Source organism: Manihot esculenta, chromosome 11 (assembly GCF_001659605.2).
Source record: "Manihot esculenta cultivar AM560-2 chromosome 11, M.esculenta_v8, whole genome shotgun sequence".
In the NCBI taxonomy this organism is placed as follows: Eukaryota; Viridiplantae; Streptophyta; class Magnoliopsida; order Malpighiales; family Euphorbiaceae; genus Manihot; species Manihot esculenta.
Genome location: NC_035171.2, coordinates 2,344,314 through 2,363,337, shown reverse-complemented (window position 1 = coordinate 2,363,337; position 19,024 = coordinate 2,344,314). Strand labels below are relative to the sequence as shown.

Sequence of the window (19,024 nt, the reverse complement as noted above, 5' to 3'; positions counted from 1 at the left end):
TTGTACGGTAATCACATGTTGACATTATTGACTTGGGACCAAATGAACCTGGGGAATTCAGTAGTCGGAGAATTTAAGGCAATCTAGACACCATGATTTTGTTTCTGAAATTAATCTGAGCCACACATTAAAGGATCTCTTGTTAGTGAGCGGCCATCTTTGAGGTGATCCTAGTTTGGTGTTTTCTGGTGGGAATTTGGACTTGTGAGGTCGTTTAAGATTGTAATATCTGATGTTTTGGTCCACCACTTGCTTCATGTCTTAAATCTTCCAAGCTCAAACAGAATGGTTCTCGTTTTGCTCTTAATAAAGTTAATACTGAAATTATCTTTAGGATTGTAAAATCTGGAGTTCGTTTTCAATTAATAGAAGCTGCCTTTTCCTCATTTCATACAAGTATCATCCTTCACTGGCATGAAATTGAGAATTTTGTGAGTGTTAAAATTTTCAAGTTTTAATCATTTGATTCTCATTTGGACTAAACCTACATTAATCATGGTTACTTTATTAGTTTGCATGTGACAATCACATTAAAAACATATTTTATTGTATTGTCTATTCTTAATATTTGTTATCCATAATTAAACTACATAAATAAAATAATAAATAATTGACAAAGACATATATACAAGTCCTTAAAAGAAATTGATAATATAGAGTCTGTAGAGTCTAAATATTGAATTTGTATATTAATTTTGAAACCTAACAATTGATATATCAGATATTTTAATCAATATTATCTAATTAAGATAAAATTCAGAAAAATTGAAAGTACTGAAACAACATGATTGATATTTCGTCAAAAATTTTAATTAATATTATTTGATTAAAATAAAATTTAAAATGTTAGAATTAGAAATTTCTTATAGAATTCTTAAAATATAAATTTTTTTTTAAAAAGTTGAAAGGAGAAGACTATTTATAATAGTAAAAAAAATTAATATGAAAATTTATAAAAATATTTTAAAATAATTAAAATATAAAATTACCTAAATGATATAATTTGAGTTTCAAATTTTATAATAAGATCCGCAGCCCTTTATTACATTTTTAAAAGTTTATTTATTTTGAAATTATCTCCTTGAAAAGTTATCGTGAATTTTTAATAAATATTATAAATAAAAATTAAATTATTTTCTTTATTTTTTAAATTCAATTCAAATTTTTTATAAAATTTAAAATTAATTAATTCACAATAAATTTACTTGAAGTTATTGTGTAAAAATCAGTGTTGTTTATAGTACTCAATTTCAATTTAAAATTAATAAAAATAAAAATTTTGAGCTATTTAATTTTTTCTCTAAATTAAAAAAAATTGAAACTTCTTAATTTTCTTAATTTTTTTGGACGAAATCAAGAAGTTTAGTATAAAAATTTTATTTTTAAATAAATTGAGCATAAATTAAAATTTATGAATTAATTTAAATGAAAAATTTTGAAAAGCTAAATATGAAATCTCAGAAATTGAATATCGATTTATTATTATTTTTTATTAAGTTGTAAGCATCCTTAAGCGGTGCAGTTAGTGGCCAATCATAAGATTTTTTTAAAAATAAAAAATAAAAAAGGTAGTTGGGAGGTTCCACTATAATTTTCAATTACTTGCGATTTTCAAAAGGAGTCGGTGAGGTTGCCTTTTGGATAAATACTATTTGGTGATAAATTAATAATACTATTTTTTTTTTAATTTTTAATTTTTTTAAGCCTTTGATGTGGGCCCAAATATAGTTGAATCTGCAGAATCTGAAATCTTCATTATTTAATGCCTTATTAGTCCACTTGTTAGCTTATATAAAGACAAGTTAGCTTTTGCTTTCAAAGGAATGTATTTGATATAAATTTAACTTCATACCATAACAAGTTTAATAACTAATTAAATACTTTTATTATATTTATATAATAGATAATTTAATTAAAAAATTAAGATAAAGTTTGCGCTATCCAGCAAAAACCCTAATGGTCAACTTCTTTCCATGGAAGAAGATGATCGCGTTTATCGGACACTATAAAGAGATGAAAAGAGCAGAATATGATTGCGTTTACCGGAGCACTAGAAAGAAATGAAAAGAGCATTATGGTGTTATCTCATTGAATGCTGCTACAGAGGATATGGAGAAGGTCAAACTAGGGATTTTAGTGTGCTACCATCGTTTCGAGACATGTTAATCCATGGTAGTGTGGGGAAGGAGTCGATGGTCCCTAATAATATGGAGGTGCATAAGAAGGCGGCTCCACAAGTCTTGAAATCGTGTCCTAATTATTAAACTAATGGGTAGAACGATAGGGTATACCTATTTAGAGAAGAGAATTAAGGAAATGTGGAAACCTATGTCTCCTATTGAAGTCATTTCGATTGAGAATGATTATTATCTTGTTAAGTTTAATATTGCATACAATTATAGTCATGCTCTTGAGGAGGGTCCATGGATTATTGCGGATCATTACCTTATGGTCCACGGATAGTACCTGATTTTGACCCCTTTGAAGCCACCATTGATACTTTTATGGTGTGGATTTGTCTCCCTTATTTACCAATAGAGTATTATGATAATAGTTTTCTTATGAAGATTGGAGCTAAAGTGGGTAAACCTTTTAAAGTTGATATTAAGACTAGTCTTGTTACTAGGGGCCATTTTGCAAGAATGTGTGTGGAAGTTGATCTTTATAAGCCATTCCTTTCAAAATTTAAGCTGCAGAAGAGAGTTAGACAGAAGAGAGTTAGACGGATTGAGTATGAGGGGCTTCACATGATTTGTTTTAAATGTGAAAAATTTGGTCATGTTTTCGATCACCGTCCAGTGAGAAATTATGCCAATGATAATACTCGGGAAGTTGGGGTGGGTCGGTGTGCAGAGGAGGCAGGGATTGAGAAGGAAAGTGCTTCGAGATTTGAGGATATCAATCGAGAAATATTGGAGGATTATGGAGGGTGGATGATTGCTCGCAAGGAGAAAAAAAGAAACCCGCATGATAAGGAAGGCAACCGAATTGGAAAGATTATTCTAATCAGCAAGAAAATTGGGATAATGCTAATTTAGAGACAGGAAGGAATAAGTTTCATTCCTTAAATGATTTGCATGAGGAAGATTCAGTTGATATTATTAATAATGCCAATCATGTGCATAACTTTTCCCTTGCAACAATTGGGTTGGCTACTAGTAAAAGTGGGCCTAAAGAAAAGGGTGTAAGGGTGAATAACATTAAGGTGAGTAAGACAAATCTTACTCCTAGAACAAAGGGTGCTACTTCTATGAGGGATATTCCTTATTCTTCGAATACTGCAGTTAATTTGGAGGGATGAAGAAATTTGCCTAATGGACTGAGACAAGCTGTGGCAAAAAATGAGCATGTGATAGTTAGTGGTCATAAGGGGTCAGATGGGTTAATAAATGGGTTGTGACCCATAATAATGAGAGGGTTGGCATTGTTAATTTTGATAATCTTGACCAAAGATTAGTTGATCATTATAACCAGCAATTTCCTATCCTACTACTCTAGATAATAACTTAATAGGAGGAGATAATATCGATATTATTCTACTTGTGGCTCGAACATTTATAGATGCTTTTAATGGCACTACAAATGGTGATGGTAGGGAAGGCGTTGATCCTCCAAGTGATCTTATGAGAAGTTGATATTGCTTAGTTCGCCTCTTTATGGAACTAAGTCGATTTCTAGTTGATGATCGGTTTTTCCTTTTCTTTTTTAATTATTTTATGATAATTTTATTTTGAAATTGTCAAGGTGTTGTATCATCTGATTTTCGAAGGGCACTTAAAGATTATAGGAGGCGTTATAAACCTGATGTATTAGCCTTAATGGAAACTCGTGTTTTTGGGTCCTAAGCTGACAATACTTGTAAGAAGCTCGAATTTGATCATTGGATTAGGATTAAGGCTTTTAGTTTTAGTGGTGATATTTGGATTTGTTGGAATGATAATGGCTTTGTCATGGATATTTTGGCAACCCATTCACAATTTGTTACTTGTAAAGTTACTCTTTCCGAGGGAATTCCTTGAGTTGTAAATTTTGTGTATGGAAGTCCCAATAATGCTCTAAGGAGTTATTTATGGGAGGATTTAAAGATTACTAATCTGAATGCTGGAGAGGAGTGGGTTGTTTTAGGAGATTTCAATGCAGTAATCTCGGAGGAAGAGCAAGCTGGTTATCGGTCTTTTAATGCTATTGGATCTAGGGACTTTCAAAATTGGCTTTTTGATTCAGCTTTAAATGATGTTGGATTTGAAGCCATTCCTTTTACTTGGAGCCGTGGTAATGAAGCTAGCATCTATAAAATGGGTCGATTAGATAGAGGGGTTTGTTCCTCTAATTGAAAGGTGAGGCTTTCTGATGCTAGAATCATCCATCCTCCAAAATTTCACTCGGATCATTATCCCTTAGTGCTTGAAGTGACTAAGCAAATGTTTGTGAGAAGTGATTCTTTTCAATTGTCAAGCGGCATGGTTTGCTCATCCCAGGTTTTTGAGTTCGGTTCGGAGTTTGTGGGGTCAGTCTAATGGGTTATGGCAGAACCTTGATCTTTTGCAAAAAGGATTTAAAAAGTGGAATAAGAGGAATTTAGTAATATTTTTTAGCAAAAGAACATACTCCTTATACATATTGGCAATATGCAACGTATTCTTTTTACTAGGGGTAGGGCCTCTAATTTAGTAAGGCTTGAGGATGTATTAAGAAAATAGCTTAAAGTTATTCTACAGTAGGAAGAATTATTCTAGTTCCAATGCTCTAAGCAAGATTGGATTATTTCTGGAGAGAGAAATACTAAGTATTACCATTTAGCCGCCAAAGTAAAGGGAAAGAAAAAGGCAATAACGGCACTACAAGATCTAGAAGGTCGTTGGATTACTGGTGATGCTCTTCTCTAGGACTTAGTTCTCAAATATTATAAATGACTCTTTTCTGCGGAGACTGAACCCTCCTTTTCTGTATTGAATAGTGTTTCTTGTTCAAGAGTGTTTGAGGATATGAGGGCCGATTTGGAGAAACCATTTGCTAATGAAGAGATTGCCAAAGCTTTGTTTCAGATGGCTCCACATAAAGTTGCTGGTGAAGATGACTTCGCATAAAGTAGCTGGTGAAGATGGCTATATCACTGGTTTTTTCCAGCGTACTTGGAGTGTGTTGGGTTAGGATGTATATGATTTTATAGTGTGGTCCTTCATGGTAATTCTTTGTAGATGGGGCTAAATTCAACATTGATTATACTCATTCCTAAGGTGGAGCATCCGACTTCTATTGCTCAGTTTCGACCCATAAGTTTATGCAATATATTGTATAAGCTTATAACAAAGACTAGGGTTAACATGTTGAAGGATGTTATGCCGAAGTTGGTTGGTCAGGAACAATGTAGTTTTGTTCATGATCGACAAATTATTAATAATATTGTTATCTACTAAGAGGTTATTCATAGTATGAATAAAACAACAGAGTGCAAAGGATTTATGGCTTTGAAGATCGATTTATAGAAGGCATATGATAGGTTACAATGGGATTTCATTGAACAGGTATTGGTTAAGTCGGGTTTTTCGGATTTATGGGTTTCAAATATTATGAAGTGTGTCAATTCAACTTCTATGAGAATTTTGTGGAATGGATAGAAACTAGAGAGCTTTAGTCCAACTCGTGGAGTAAGACAAGGGGATGCTTTGTCCCCTTATTTGTTTTATATATTGAGCAATTGATCAATATGATATGGGCTTCGGTGAATGACAGGAAGTGGAATCCTGTGCCGTTGTCGATAAGAGGTCCCTTTGTGTCTCATCTTATGTTCACAGATGATATGGTATTATTTGTGGAAGCCTTGATTGAGCAATTAAGTATTATTATGCAAATTCTTAATTGTTTTTCTCTTGCATTTGGGCAACGTATCAACTTCTCAAAGTCTTCTCTGTATGTGTCTCCTAACGTTGATACTAGCCTGACAAATTCGTTGGTGTCAATGTTCAGGATGGTAAAAGTGGACAATTTGGGGAGATATCTGGGGTCCCTTCGATTTCTGCAAGAACTACTCATAATTCGTATAAAGAGGTTTTGGATAAGATGAGAATTCAGTTGTAGGGATGGAGAGCTTCTGTATTGTCAAAGGCGGGTAGGATAACTTTGATAAAGTTAGTATTAAATGCTATCCCTATTTTTTTTTTATGCAAACAATTGTTCTACCTATTTCGGTTTGTAAAGAAATGGAGAAAATTTGCCGTGATTTTTTATGGCATGGTAGGTCGGAGGCAAGGAAGTTTCACTTAGTTAATTGGGACACAGTTATAAAGTTTAAGAAGCTAGGTGGCAGGCTATGGTTGGGAAGTTGGCTTGGCAGGCCATGATGGATCATGATTCCTTTTGGACGAAATGCTTATTCAACAAGTACTCGGGGCTGGAATGTTACAATGAAAAATGGAGCATCGATGAACTGGAAAGCTTTATGTCATGGTTTAGAGCAGTTACGAAAGGCAGTGTGTAACAATGTAGTCTCAAGGGTTTTTATTTTATTTTGGATAGATAATTGGTTATCTATTGGACCATTAATCAATCATATTACAGTGCATGTGTCCTAGATTAATATTACAGTGAATGTTAGAAGCTTTTGGATTAATGGAGAATGGTGGAATTGGATGGAACTACGTCGTTATCTCCCGAATTATGTGCTCAAATTTTTACTATCAGTGGTTCTTTCGGACATAGTTTCAGATTGGGATAGCATGTCTGGAGCAAGACACCTTCAGGTATTTATTCAGTTAAATCGGGTTATGAGGTCTTAACTAATCAATAAAGAGATTCTAACCAACTAATACGGAAGCTCATATGGAAGGTTAGAGGAACTGAATGTATGAGAGTTTTTCTGTGGGGAGTTGCTCATGGCAAAGTTATGAGTAATGTTGAGAGGAAAATGAGAACTTTCACAAATATTGATACATGTGGGCTTTGTCTCTTGTCAGCAGAAACAACCTTCCATACTTTAAGAGACTGCTTTTTTGCGAAACAAGTCTGGGATAAATTTGAAGTGAGTCGGTTGAATGAGGATTTTTATAGGGTTGATAATGTGGTCGATTGGTTGACCTCAAATCTGCAGATTTTCGATGGCAAATTCAATGGAGTGGCATGGGACATCTTATTCATAATTTGTGGATATGGAAGCATTGAAATTCTCGAGTTTTTAATCCTGGAGAGGTTATTCCTATGCTTTCTGCTGATTTCATTTTGAATGAAGCTAAAGAATTACAAAATGCATGGAATAAGAAAGTAGGAATTGGTAATGATTCTGTCACACACTTAATGTAACACAGATGGGAGTGTCAGGGAGGAGCTGTGGGTTGTGCAGGTGTTGTCTATGATCATATGGGTCGTTGGATGGGTGGTTTTAAGCTTGCTTTGGGGTATGTGGTCTTTTGGAAGCTGAACTGTGGAGTATTTTAAGTGCTTTGAGAATAGTTTGGGATAGAGGCTGGAGGAAGGTGCTGATTCAAACAGATTGTTCGGTTGCAATGGACATCATTTCCGGCCGAGGAGAAGCTGCATTCCGTGTTACAAACAACTTAGTGAAGAATATAATAGAGTTGCTAAAGAGGGAGTGGGACATTGAAGTGGTGAAAGTTTTTCAAGAAGCAAACAGGGTAGCTGATAGCCTTGCTACTCGAGTTGAGCAGTATTCGGTTCAAATCGATAAAATAGACCGAACCGAATTAATTTAAAAATTCAATTTGATTTTTTATTCATTTCGATTCGGTTCGATTTTGATCAGAAAAAACTGAAAAAAATCGAACCGAATCGATTAGTGATAATATTATATTATTTTTAATAATATAGAGAGATTAGATCATATTAAAGGTAAAATATTTTAATTAAATTTTAAAATACTAAAATAAAGTATAAAAAATATAAAAAAATATTAAAATTTAAATCCATCAAATTGAACTGAATCGAATCGAATCAGACTGATTCGGTTCAATTCAATTTCTAATGAAAATCAGTTCGGTTCAATTTTTATTAATACTAAAATTTTCATTTTCGATTTATTCGGTTTGATTCGATTTTGAACCAAATCGATCGAATGCTCACCCCTACTTACTACCAAGTTTTCTATTACTATAACATTATTTGGTTAAATATACCAAATAGTGATATCAAATGGCTGCTGGATAGAGGTAAGCAGTGTTCGGTTCAAATAAAAAAAACCGATCGAATCAAATTAATTTAAAAATTCGATTCAGTTTTTTATTTATTTCGATTTGATTTTTAATTTTAAAATTTTCGATTATTTTGGTTCGGTTCGGTTTTAATCAGAAAAAAATTAAAAAAACCGAACCAATTAGTAATAATAATATGTTATTTTTAATCATATAGAAAAATTAAATCATATTAATATTAAAATATTTTAATTAAATTTTAAAATACAAAAAATAAAGTATAAAAAATAAAAAATTTATTAAAAATTGAAATTAATCAAACCAAACTGAATCGAACTGAATCAGATCGATTCGATTCGATTCAGTTTCTAATTAAAATTAATTCGATTTGATTTTCATAAATACTAAAATTTTAATTTCCAATCGGTTCAGTTTAATTTTAAACCCAAGCTAGATACTCACCCCAACTGCTGGATGCAGATGTATTAAGAATTTATTGGCCTCGTTTGATAATATAATGGCTTTCCCCTCCTTCCAAAAATATAAATAATAATTTGATAAATTTAATTTTATTCATTTCAAATGAATTATTTCTTAAAATAAAATACCCAATAAAAAACAATTTAACCGAATTAGAAAAATTAACTTATTTTCTAGAAGCAATTTAATTTTCAAGAAGTAAAAAAAAAATCACTTTGTTAAAAATTTGAAATTTTTTAGTGTTTTTAGTAAAATTACCCTAATTAAACAAAATTTTATTTATATATAGCAATAGACTTCTTTAGCTTGGGTAGGTGAAGTGAGAGAACACAAGTGTCTCCACTTAAGGTAATTCATTATCCGCAGAAAGCTATCAAAAGCATGTTGAAGCTAATTATTGTGGTAGCCCACAAGCTCAACAAATCCAAGACCAGAAGCTAAACCTATTCCCAATCAGCTGAAGAAGAAGGCGCCTTCCACTTTGTCCAGTTGTATAGGGTAAAAAAGGTATGTATTGTTAAATAAATCCATGATGCCCTCTGTCTCCTCATCTAATTGCTGAATTGCAATTACATACATGTCAATGTCTGTTCTTTGTTTCTTTGAAAACACAGTTTCAAAGAAATGGTTGGTGTATGGACCCATTTGAGCAAATGTGATAAATACAACACAAACACCTCTACTAGTTTATATATACGACAAAAAAAATATATATTATGCAATTTTACACATTTTAATTTTAATCTCTTATTTAATTTGTATTGAACTATATGATACATTTTTGTATTTATATATATATATATATATATATATATATATAAAAGCATTGAAAAGATATTTCCTAGTAAATTGGAAGAGAGAATGAGGAGTTTCCAACTTAAAAAAATCCTACATGAACTACAGCTACACATATTGGAAACTACCAGATAAAAGTACACTTGCTCTACCCACTAACACACTGCATTAATAAAAGATCCAAGAGAGGAACAGATTAACAAGTCAATTAGGAGTTCACCAAACGAGAATTCAAAGGCAAAGAACCACAGGCCTGATCCCTATGCAGGGCGAGCTCTCTTGTTACTGCAGGATGGGCACTTGTACTGCTTAATATGCTCAGCTCTAGCAGGGGTGATCTTCACACACTTTCCATGGAACCACTTCTCACAGATGTCACAGCAAATCCAGAATTCATCAGATGCATAGTTCTCACCACATGCACCACATAATGTCTCCCCATGCTCCTCCTCTTCTTCATCTACGCCCTCATCTTCATCCTTCGGCTGTGGTGCTTTTGAGTACTTTCCCTGAGATTCTCGCTGCTTACCACCCAAGAAACAAAAAAAAACATCTAGTATTAGTTAATTTTCCTTGTTTTAGACATCTAGCATATACATAAGCCACGGAACTAAATAAATTTTCAATGGTTGCCTCATTTTGAAAGATAAGTGAACGAACATATATATTTACTTAACATAGACTAGAAGCTATTTGTCTACCTAACTCCTTTTAGGGCTAAACAGTTCGACTGGATTCGTCCAGTCAAAAACTGTTCTATGCTACTGTTTTCCAGTCAAAAAATCCATACTCTGAGAAACAGAGTTGCATATTGGTGGTCCTTTAGCAACAAGATTCACTATATTAACACTCCAAGGGGTAAACCAAAGTATTATGAGAATGCCTTCTTTACCACTTTAGAGTTTGACTTGGATTTGTTGCTATTGTGATTGGCTACAGACTTTGCTTGTTTCTTATCAGCACCCGTCACAACTTCATATACTGTCGGGACATCATTTATCATATTGAAAAGTCGCTTCCTGTATCACAATTGAGATGAAATTGTAATGACTTATCATAAAGGTCTATGCTGCTGCATTGTAAAAGTTAACTAATTTAATATCAGAGTGATCACCTACTTCAAGATCAAAATGAATATTTGTTAGTTTGTTTATTTTTATGTTCTATCCATGCTGAAGATACAGATGGTTTTCTAGAAAAATCATCCATAATTAGACAAGCAATAAGTCAGATGATCATGTTGATAGCATAAAAGCAACAGATCTAGTCATTCAATTTTATTACAAATATACCTGTCAGCTTTATCAAACCCAAATCTAGCACCAAAATAGAAGGCCACAGAAAGCAGCCACGCATCACTATGGACAGCCACCAAGGATAACCAGTCCTTTTCCTGCATGCCATCTCTTGCGAAGTTAATGCCAAGTGCAGGCTCAGGAAGCTCTGGAGGCACTTCTTCAGCAGGTAAACTGACTTCCCATTGTTCACTAGGAAAGCCATACAAGCACAGATTCTCCTTCTCTGGATGTAAAACATACATAGACCAGTTACAATCACCATAACAGTAGTTATTAAATGTTCCTCATTTGAAAAGTGGGAAAAACCACACAGATAAAATCTACTCCAGGACAATGGAATAAGAAACTTTGATGCAAAAGTTCTAGAGGTAATGCCTAAACAAACAGTTTATCAGTATTCAAGTGTTTTTCTTCCCCAAGGAAATTAATTCTTTCAACTCAAGAGCGCTGAATCAAATGAAATTGAGAACTGTGACAGGAATGATCATAACATGCAAAGAAGAAAAAGCCCGCAATAATTCAAGTTCTAGAGGTGATGCCTAATCAAAAAGTTTATCATTGTTCAAGTTTTTTTCTTCCCAGGAAATTAATTGTTTCAACTCAAGAGAGCTCAATCAAATGAAACTGAGAATTGTGACGGAAAAAAAGAAGAAGAAAAGAACCCTATCTTACCCGGATCACATTGCCGATAGAACTCTTCAACATCTGCAAGAACAAAACCGAAAATAAATATCACTCTTGAAACAAGCGCATTCCCTAATTTCAATGAACAAAAAGCTCTCTTGCTCCGATGACTTTACTACAGTTCAATCAGTTAACCTTTGTTTCAATATTTGTAGCTAAGAAAATTTAGCTCAAATTAAAGAAGATTTTATGCAAGCGGGAAAAAAAATAGAGGCACTTCAGAAAATAAATAACAATAATAATAATAAACTTCAAAATAATAAAAAACACTACACTACTTAAAGTGGTTTTTTACTTCCTAGAAAATACAACAGAAAGAATCAGAAGTAATTCACGCTTTTCCTCTAATTTCCAGTTCCTCAAATTTTCTCAGCAGCCAAGCAAATACCAGTTTACACCTGTAGCAATTCTGGTCAAGTAACTCGAACACAACCCAGAAAAAAGGCCCTCGATTTTCTCGGGAAAATTGAAAACAAAGTAAAATTATGACCTGTAACTGCCATTAGAAAAAGAAAACCACCATAGTAAGAGAGACAAATTACTACCACCAAAACCGAGAAAAGGAACGACCCACCTCAAAGAAAGAAGAAGAAGAAGAAGAAGAGTGACCAAGAAAAGTTCAAGACTGCACAATTCCATCAAACAAAGGTAGCAAACTCAAAATGAAAAGATAAAGAAATTTGAGTTCGCACTTACCAGTAGTGAGAGCTTTAACCAAACCACCTCTGCGGCCCTTGAAATCCTTGAAAACTTCTTCCACTGTACGTGGGTTGTACTGCCCTGCTGCTGTTGCTGCTGCTCCCTCCATTCCCTTTCCAATCTCTCTTTCTATTGAAATTTCAAACTCAGTTTTTACAGTTTTTGTCTCTGTAAAATTCAAAAGTCAATAACTTTTATACAAGGAAAGAAATTCAGAGTTTTGGTTGTGAAGGGTTTTTACATATATACACACTCCCCGATTGAACATTGAACCAAGCAAGGATATACAGGGGATTTCTGCCTCTTCCACGGGTATTTTGGGAGTTTCATTTTGTTAGGGATTTGAATCTGGGTTTGTCCGCCGGGTTAACTGGATTTGAATATCTTGTTTTGGAGTCCGATAGATGATCCTGTGCCTATTTCTTTGAAAAATAATCAAAATTTCTAAGATTTTATTAGTGAATATAAACCAACCACCAGTTATTTTAGATTTGATTTAATAAAAATTTAGGTTAATTTCTTCTTAATTTTTAAACTTACACTTAAAATTATGATTTGATTAAATTTATTAATATTTATTTTGAGTTCAAATAATCAGAATTCCATTTTAAAAAAAAAATAATCATGATTAAATTTAGCTTGAACTTAAAATATATTAATATCTACATATAAAAGAATATAATGTTAATCAACTAAATAAAATTTCAATTTAAAAATTATATTTAATTAGAAGTAAAAACGATATTGAGTCGGATATTTTTTAATATTTGATTCGAATTAATTTTAATAAAATAAATTTAAATAATTATAGCCGGATTTAAAAATAATTCAACTTTAATAAAAAATAATAATTCGAATTGATTTTGAATTTTATTTATAGAATATGTTTTTTATATAAATAATTAATTTAATATAAAAATATATATTTTATAATAATATTTATAAAAAAAATTATATGTTTTTATTTAAAAATTTAAATTTTTAAAAATATTAAATTTTTTAAATAAAAATTATTAATAATAATATTTTTTATATAAATTATTAATTAAAATATATAAAACTAAACAAATCTAAATTTTATTTAAATAATAATAATTAAATTTAAAATAAATTCAAATATTATTAATATTTTAGATACCTATTCTTTTATCTCCCTAGTTAAAAGAGGAAGATAAACGGGTACGGTATCAACCCAAAATAAACTACTCAAACTTCATTTATATTATATTAATAATATCTGAACGGTTGAAATTTAATTAAAAATTAATTTAAATTATTTAAATTCATCACAAATTTAATTATTATTATTTAAATAAAATTTAAATTCATTTAATTTTATATATTTTAATTAATAATTTATATAAAAAAATATTTTTATATAAAAACTCATTTTTGGTTCTAGGGAGGAGAGTTTCTTTTTGAAACTGTCATCCTTCTCGGGTCTTCCTTACCGTGGATTGATCGACTCTTATGGTTGATTTGTTATTTTATTTTCTTTGATTTCCAGCGACTACCTTGGTAAGGAAAATATTTCTGTGAGGACGTTTTTTCTAAGGGTTTCAACTCTAATTTTCGATAAGAGAATTGCTCAGTGCGTGGTGTCTTACTCTGAAAATCACTACGTTCGAGGATCATAGCTCCCATTAATTTTTTCTGGCTGTGCTCTCCGTCATCTCTTCCTTCAATTTTATTTTTATTAGTGGAATTTATTTTTTCTAATGGTGGCTGTTACTTTGTCTTTAATGGTGTTGCCAGGCTTTCTAATCTCTTTAATGGTGTTGCCACCTGTCTGATTAAGCCATAATCAATATTCATGGCGAATTAAGATCGAGCCCCCTCAATCTCAATTCTAGTTCTGATCAACTTTTATTTTGATTTCAGTTCAGCTCATTTTTTTTTTCCCTCATTTCTTATTTTGAATCAGACCACTTTGACTTAAGTAACTTAGTCCAATTGCTAAAAGTAGTCTGTACTCCATAGATTAAAAGATTGGATAACTTCTAGAACCAAAGATGAAATGGAGAAACATACATTCATCAGTTTGAGCAAAATGAAACATGATCTTAAATTTGACATCAGTTGCCATAAGTTTTCAATTCACATGTATCTGCAACCACAAAATGAACACACACATCACATCACATCATCAGTTTTTGAGAATAAGCTTGCATGCAATGAGACAAACAAAATGCAGATTAACTGAGCCAAGGATGACTTCCCCAGGGAACATTAGCAGCTGTGACAAACACATACTGCTGAGGTTGGTCGTAGCCTCTTCTCTCACAGAACAGGAAGATGGTGCTGACTTCCACCGCCATGCATGCCAACTGAGCGCCCTTGCATGGTCCCAACCACATGGGAAGGGTACCCAGAGAACTTGAACTCTGGCTGCTGGAAGATGTCATCACTGTTGGAGGCACTTGTGATATCTGAGCAAGAAGTGGTAGAAGCACCATCTCTGTGATTTTCTGGCTGATGAATTTCAGATTCTGACATATTTCCGGCCAAATGAAGTTCAGCAGAGCCTGTGGCATCCAGTCCATGGCTTGAGAGTTTAGGATTGGACTCCTGGAGCTGTTTCGCATTGAGAAAGCGTCCACCAGAACCCCTAGCCCTCCTCAGTGCATGAAGGTGCCGAGATTCATGAAGATATGGCTTCAGAAATTTCAGAGTGACATCAAAAGAATAACACTTCAATCAGTCAAACAAGCACACTGCCAGATGGTTAGCAGGACAGAGTCAAAAGGCACGTACCTTACGACTTTTTATGAGTTTATTTTGAGCCTCGAGCTTGGCACGATACCTTCTCCTCCTAAGAATTGCATTGTACTGTTTTGCATTGACAAAAATGGGTTCATCTTCTGTAAATTCAAGAGGGAGCGGTACCCGAGAAGAAGCCATTCCATACATCTGAGGATGATGAATCTGGTTCCATTTCATTGTTAGATATCCCATCAGAGGGTAATAAAGAAAACACATTCTTGTCCACGAAAACATGGAATAGAGGAATGAGAAAATCAGAATCTGTTAACATCATGGATGGAATTGTAGAATCCACAGGTTTCAAAGCACAAGAAATTTAGTAGTTATCAAACACACTTGGGATCATCTGTATGCACAGGCAGTTATTCCCACATTGTATAATCATTATGTATAAATGCCTTGAACAACTCAAACTTCATAAAGCAAATGCTGGGAGTAAAGAAAGTTATCCAAGCTTAAAAGGGTCAATAAAATAAGAAAAGCAGAATATCATAAGAGTAAAGGAGATGCTCGGTGAACAGAAACAAGTTATATATAATGGCTCCATAAACCTCTTTTTTTGGATATAGAAGAATATCAAAGGTTGGCATTACTTCTTTGCACAAAAACTTTAAAGTGCCAAATAATCATGGATGCCAAGATAAACTACTTCAGAAAATATTGTCTAAAGTCTCCGGAATCAAACAGTGGCACATGGTTGAAGTGGACTCTGTTTGAGCAGAAAACATCTCAAGTAGAAAATGTGCACTTAGCTTCCATCAAACATAATGTCCGCCAATTTGTGAATATAGGTTCCGTTTACAGAAATGTCAACAGAATCAAGATCATATTTGATATCGGAAAATATTAGACTATTGAATTGGTTGTGGGAAATTCAACTACTGTTAACATTTTGCACTTCGTGAAAACACAGGAAGAAATTACCCAAATGTCTCCCACACATAATTCTACCTTCTGAATTTGATAGAAGTAAACAGTAAGGCTTTAATTAATTTTGTACACTACTTAAATATAGGATTTGTTCTGGATGTTACAGCATACCATAACTGCACAATTAATAAAATATTCAGTATCCTGTTAACGAACCATAAACATATGAATGATTCCTACTCATGTCCTTTCTGTTTCTCTTTTAATCCAATTATATGGTGCTTATAAATGAAATTACTAGAAGTTAGGGGATGGAAAAGTCACCGAAAATACAGAGCTTACGATTGCTTGTGGCCCATAAGCAGCTAGTAGGCCACCAAAATATGGTTCTGCAAAATGGAAAGGAATGCGACCCTGAAAATGGGAAATATGGGATAATAAAATAAGAGTCCACCCATCCTCACAAACCACAAAACACAATCAAGCATCAACTTACAATGGATTGGCTATAGTCAACTTGAGATGGGAAGATAAAATCCTGAGTTCCCATTGATGTCGCTAACTTAGTGTCACCTCCCTCAGCCTTCCCAAGAGTTTCAGCAAGTCCTAACCCAGCAGAAGAGCAGCTACATTTAGATAATTATTCAGCTAAGCTACAAAGTGCTACAAAACCAAAATGTACAGTGAACAGGTTACAGAGTTTGACCACCAATCAAATGGAAAAAAGACAACACAAACAAGTTTGAAACTTATTTCATTTATATGGAATATCAGAGGGAGTACCCATCAAAATATGGACTTAGCAGACTTTACAATAGCAAAGAGAAGGAGAAAAATTATTTAGTTCAATCAACATAGCCCAGCCTATTTTCATAAAAATATTTAAAATAACGAATATTGTACTAATATAAGAAGCTAATTCTGAAATTATGCTTTGTTTGCAATGCATTACCTTCTCCCATGCTAGCTACTTCAGGGTAAGATTGATCAGTTGACTGAGTTGAAGAAGAATCCTGGTCTTGAAATTGAAAGGTCAATTTCTTGGCACCATGAAAATTCTGTTGCAGAACCCCCATTTTCAAGCCTAAACCTTCAGATAAAGATGACTACTGGACTGTTGATTAAGTAGAATTCCCTAATAAATGGCAACCAATAATGCATGGAGATGTTAAATGGGTAGAACTCACACAAGAATTTTTTTGCACTAGAGCATTTTCGAAATACAAGTCTCAAATCCAATTAGAAACTCACCAGATGTTCAGAGATGACCTTACCCTTAAACCAATTACTCCGTTATAGGCTGCCAAGAATCCAAGCAAAAGCTACCAATTGAAGACTTCAATAAAATACAATGTTAAAAAATCAGCATAATACCTTTCTTTCTTAAACACAACTACTACAAAGAAACTGCAGCATTGAAATAAAGAGGTTAGCAGGAAAGCCATCAACTAATTCAAATTGATGCACATTGAGAATACCCCAAAAAGACAAACTTCCAAGATTCGAATAGAACACTTTTATGCTAGGCCTCTCCCTTCCCTAGTTTCCCTGCCCCAACCAAGAACATCCAACATAATTTATACCACCAAAACTATCAGTACTTTTATTTTAAGCAGATGCTTTTACAACAGATAATTCATACAAATCAACTCATCTGATGCAGTTAAAGAGAAAAGTAAGCAAATTGAGCTAGCAAGCCTATCATGCAAACACCCAACTCCAAAAATTGGGGGAAAATAGAACGTGGATATGAAGCTCTATTGCAGATAACTGAATTAATTATCCCTGAAAAGAATTTAACACACAATGAACAAATGAATCCAATCACTCATAAGCATGAAACTCCAAACTAAAGGGCAAAGAGTCGAATGTAATCTTCCACACAAGAGTACCACCCCACTGTAAAATTCCCATCTAAAATATGAACCCATTTGGCGCATGCAAATGCCAGAAGTAGAACATAAAACAGAACAGAAAAAGAAAATATAAGGAAAATGTTTTACTAAAAAAAAAAAATTCAACAACAGTAATATAGAAGTAAACCAACAGCCCAGAACAAACTTTTTCTTGACAAAAAACCAAAATCCACCATTTTCAACCCCTTCACCATCTCATGATTCAAATGCTACAAGACATCTAACACTCAAATACCGTACAAAAAGTCTCCCCCCAAGCTACATGCACACAATGAATGAAAGAAAAGGAAAAAATACACCCACAAGATGAGTAAAAAGGCCAAGAAAATCACGCATACACGCAGAAATAAGGAGGCACCTCTTGTGATTTGGTGAAGTACAGAGAAACAATAAGTGGGAATTGATGTTGGCTTGGTTTTGTGCATAGCTCCTTTCTCTCACCCCAAAATACAAGCCCCCACAAACGATCACTCTCTCCTAAAGAACGCACTACACTCACTTCCTTCCCTTTCTTTCACCTTGTCTATGTATCTGATTTCATTAGACTCAACCCTGCTTCTGCTTGCAACCCTCAAAATCTCTGTGCATCTGTTTCTTTCCTTTTCACCATCAGAGGTAACACTGCCACCCCCCACCACCTCCACCTGCTCCTGCTCCAATCTTTTCTTCTGTATTTTACGTTCATGTATTTTCAATATGTATTTTTTTTTTCTCTTGGGTTCTTAATTGGTAATTAATTAATTATTTGATTAATATAATTGGCAATTAACCAGTTTAGTTTTTTGTCGTTTAAGGCTGTAAATATGCAGCGAAAATTTCAGATATTTTATGATTTCTCTTAAATACCCTCAGCCGCCATCCTATTTTCACTTTTATCCAAGCGTTTTAATTGTCACAATAAATAATTATATTAAAATTTATAAAAAATTAAATAAAATTTAAATAACAGTTTTCTCTTTATTTAAAATTAAAAATTTAACGTATTTGCGTACGATTTAATTTATAATTAAATTAAATTGAATAAATTGATAATTAAAATTTTAATATTTATAAAAATTAAATCGAATTGATTTTGATTAAATCAAATTAAATCAATTTGATAGATTTAAATTTTTAATAAATTTTTTATTTTTTATATTTTATTTTTAATATTTTAAAATTTAATTAAAATATTTTAATTTTAATATAATTTAATCTCTATATTATTTAAAATAATATACTATTATTATTAAATCAATTCGATTCGATTTTTTTAATTTTTTCTAATTAAAATCAAACCGAATTAAAATAACTGAAATTTTTTAAATTAAAAATTAAATCGAACTAGAATAAATAAAAAATTAAATTAAAATTTTAAATTAATTTAGTTTATCAAATT

The 19,024-nt window shown here is 32.7% G+C and overlaps 2 protein-coding genes and 1 long non-coding RNA gene across 9 annotated transcripts; 1 reads left to right on the top strand and 2 right to left on the bottom strand.

The window, feature by feature from the left end:
• Window positions 1-9,447: 9,447 nt before the first annotated feature.
• On the bottom strand, window positions 9,448-12,472 carry LOC110625768 (PHD finger protein ALFIN-LIKE 3). 3 transcript variants are annotated; one of them, XM_021771395.2, is made up of 6 exons: window positions 12,339-12,472; window positions 12,095-12,265; window positions 11,387-11,419; window positions 10,709-10,937; window positions 10,309-10,435; window positions 9,448-9,940 (listed from the first exon to the last, which is right to left on the bottom strand). In XM_021771395.2, exons 2-6 carry the CDS (start codon window positions 12,204-12,206, stop codon window positions 9,677-9,679), a joined length of 765 nt encoding a protein of 254 aa, XP_021627087.1. In that variant the 5' UTR covers window positions 12,207-12,265; window positions 12,339-12,472; the 3' UTR covers window positions 9,448-9,676. The 3 variants fall into 3 exon arrangements, with proteins under 3 accessions (XP_021627087.1, XP_043817442.1, XP_021627088.1); XM_043961507.1 differs by having other exon boundaries at window positions 12,095-12,448; XM_021771396.2 differs by having other exon boundaries at window positions 9,448-9,937; window positions 12,095-12,448.
• A 1,049-nt stretch (window positions 12,473-13,521) lies between these two features.
• LOC122725052 lies at window positions 13,522-15,091 on the top strand. Its single transcript, XR_006352431.1, has 2 exons — window positions 13,522-13,615; window positions 13,853-15,091. It is a non-coding gene; the product is annotated as an uncharacterized LOC122725052 (long non-coding RNA).
• LOC110625828 (nuclear transcription factor Y subunit A-3) lies at window positions 14,138-18,329 on the bottom strand. Of its 5 annotated transcripts, none has more exons than XM_021771486.2 (7): window positions 17,985-18,329; window positions 16,982-17,066; window positions 16,683-16,865; window positions 16,227-16,336; window positions 16,055-16,144; window positions 14,852-15,022; window positions 14,138-14,752 (listed from the first exon to the last, which is right to left on the bottom strand). In XM_021771486.2, the coding sequence occupies exons 3-7, from the start codon at window positions 16,804-16,806 to the stop codon at window positions 14,378-14,380; spliced, it is 870 nt and encodes a 289-aa protein (XP_021627178.1). In that variant the 5' UTR covers window positions 16,807-16,865; window positions 16,982-17,066; window positions 17,985-18,329; the 3' UTR covers window positions 14,138-14,377. The 5 variants fall into 5 exon arrangements, with proteins under 5 accessions (XP_021627178.1, XP_021627180.1, XP_021627177.1 ...); XM_021771488.2 differs by having other exon boundaries at window positions 17,005-17,066; XM_021771485.2 differs by having other exon boundaries at window positions 18,005-18,329.
• Between the last annotated feature and the right edge of the window lie 695 nt (window positions 18,330-19,024).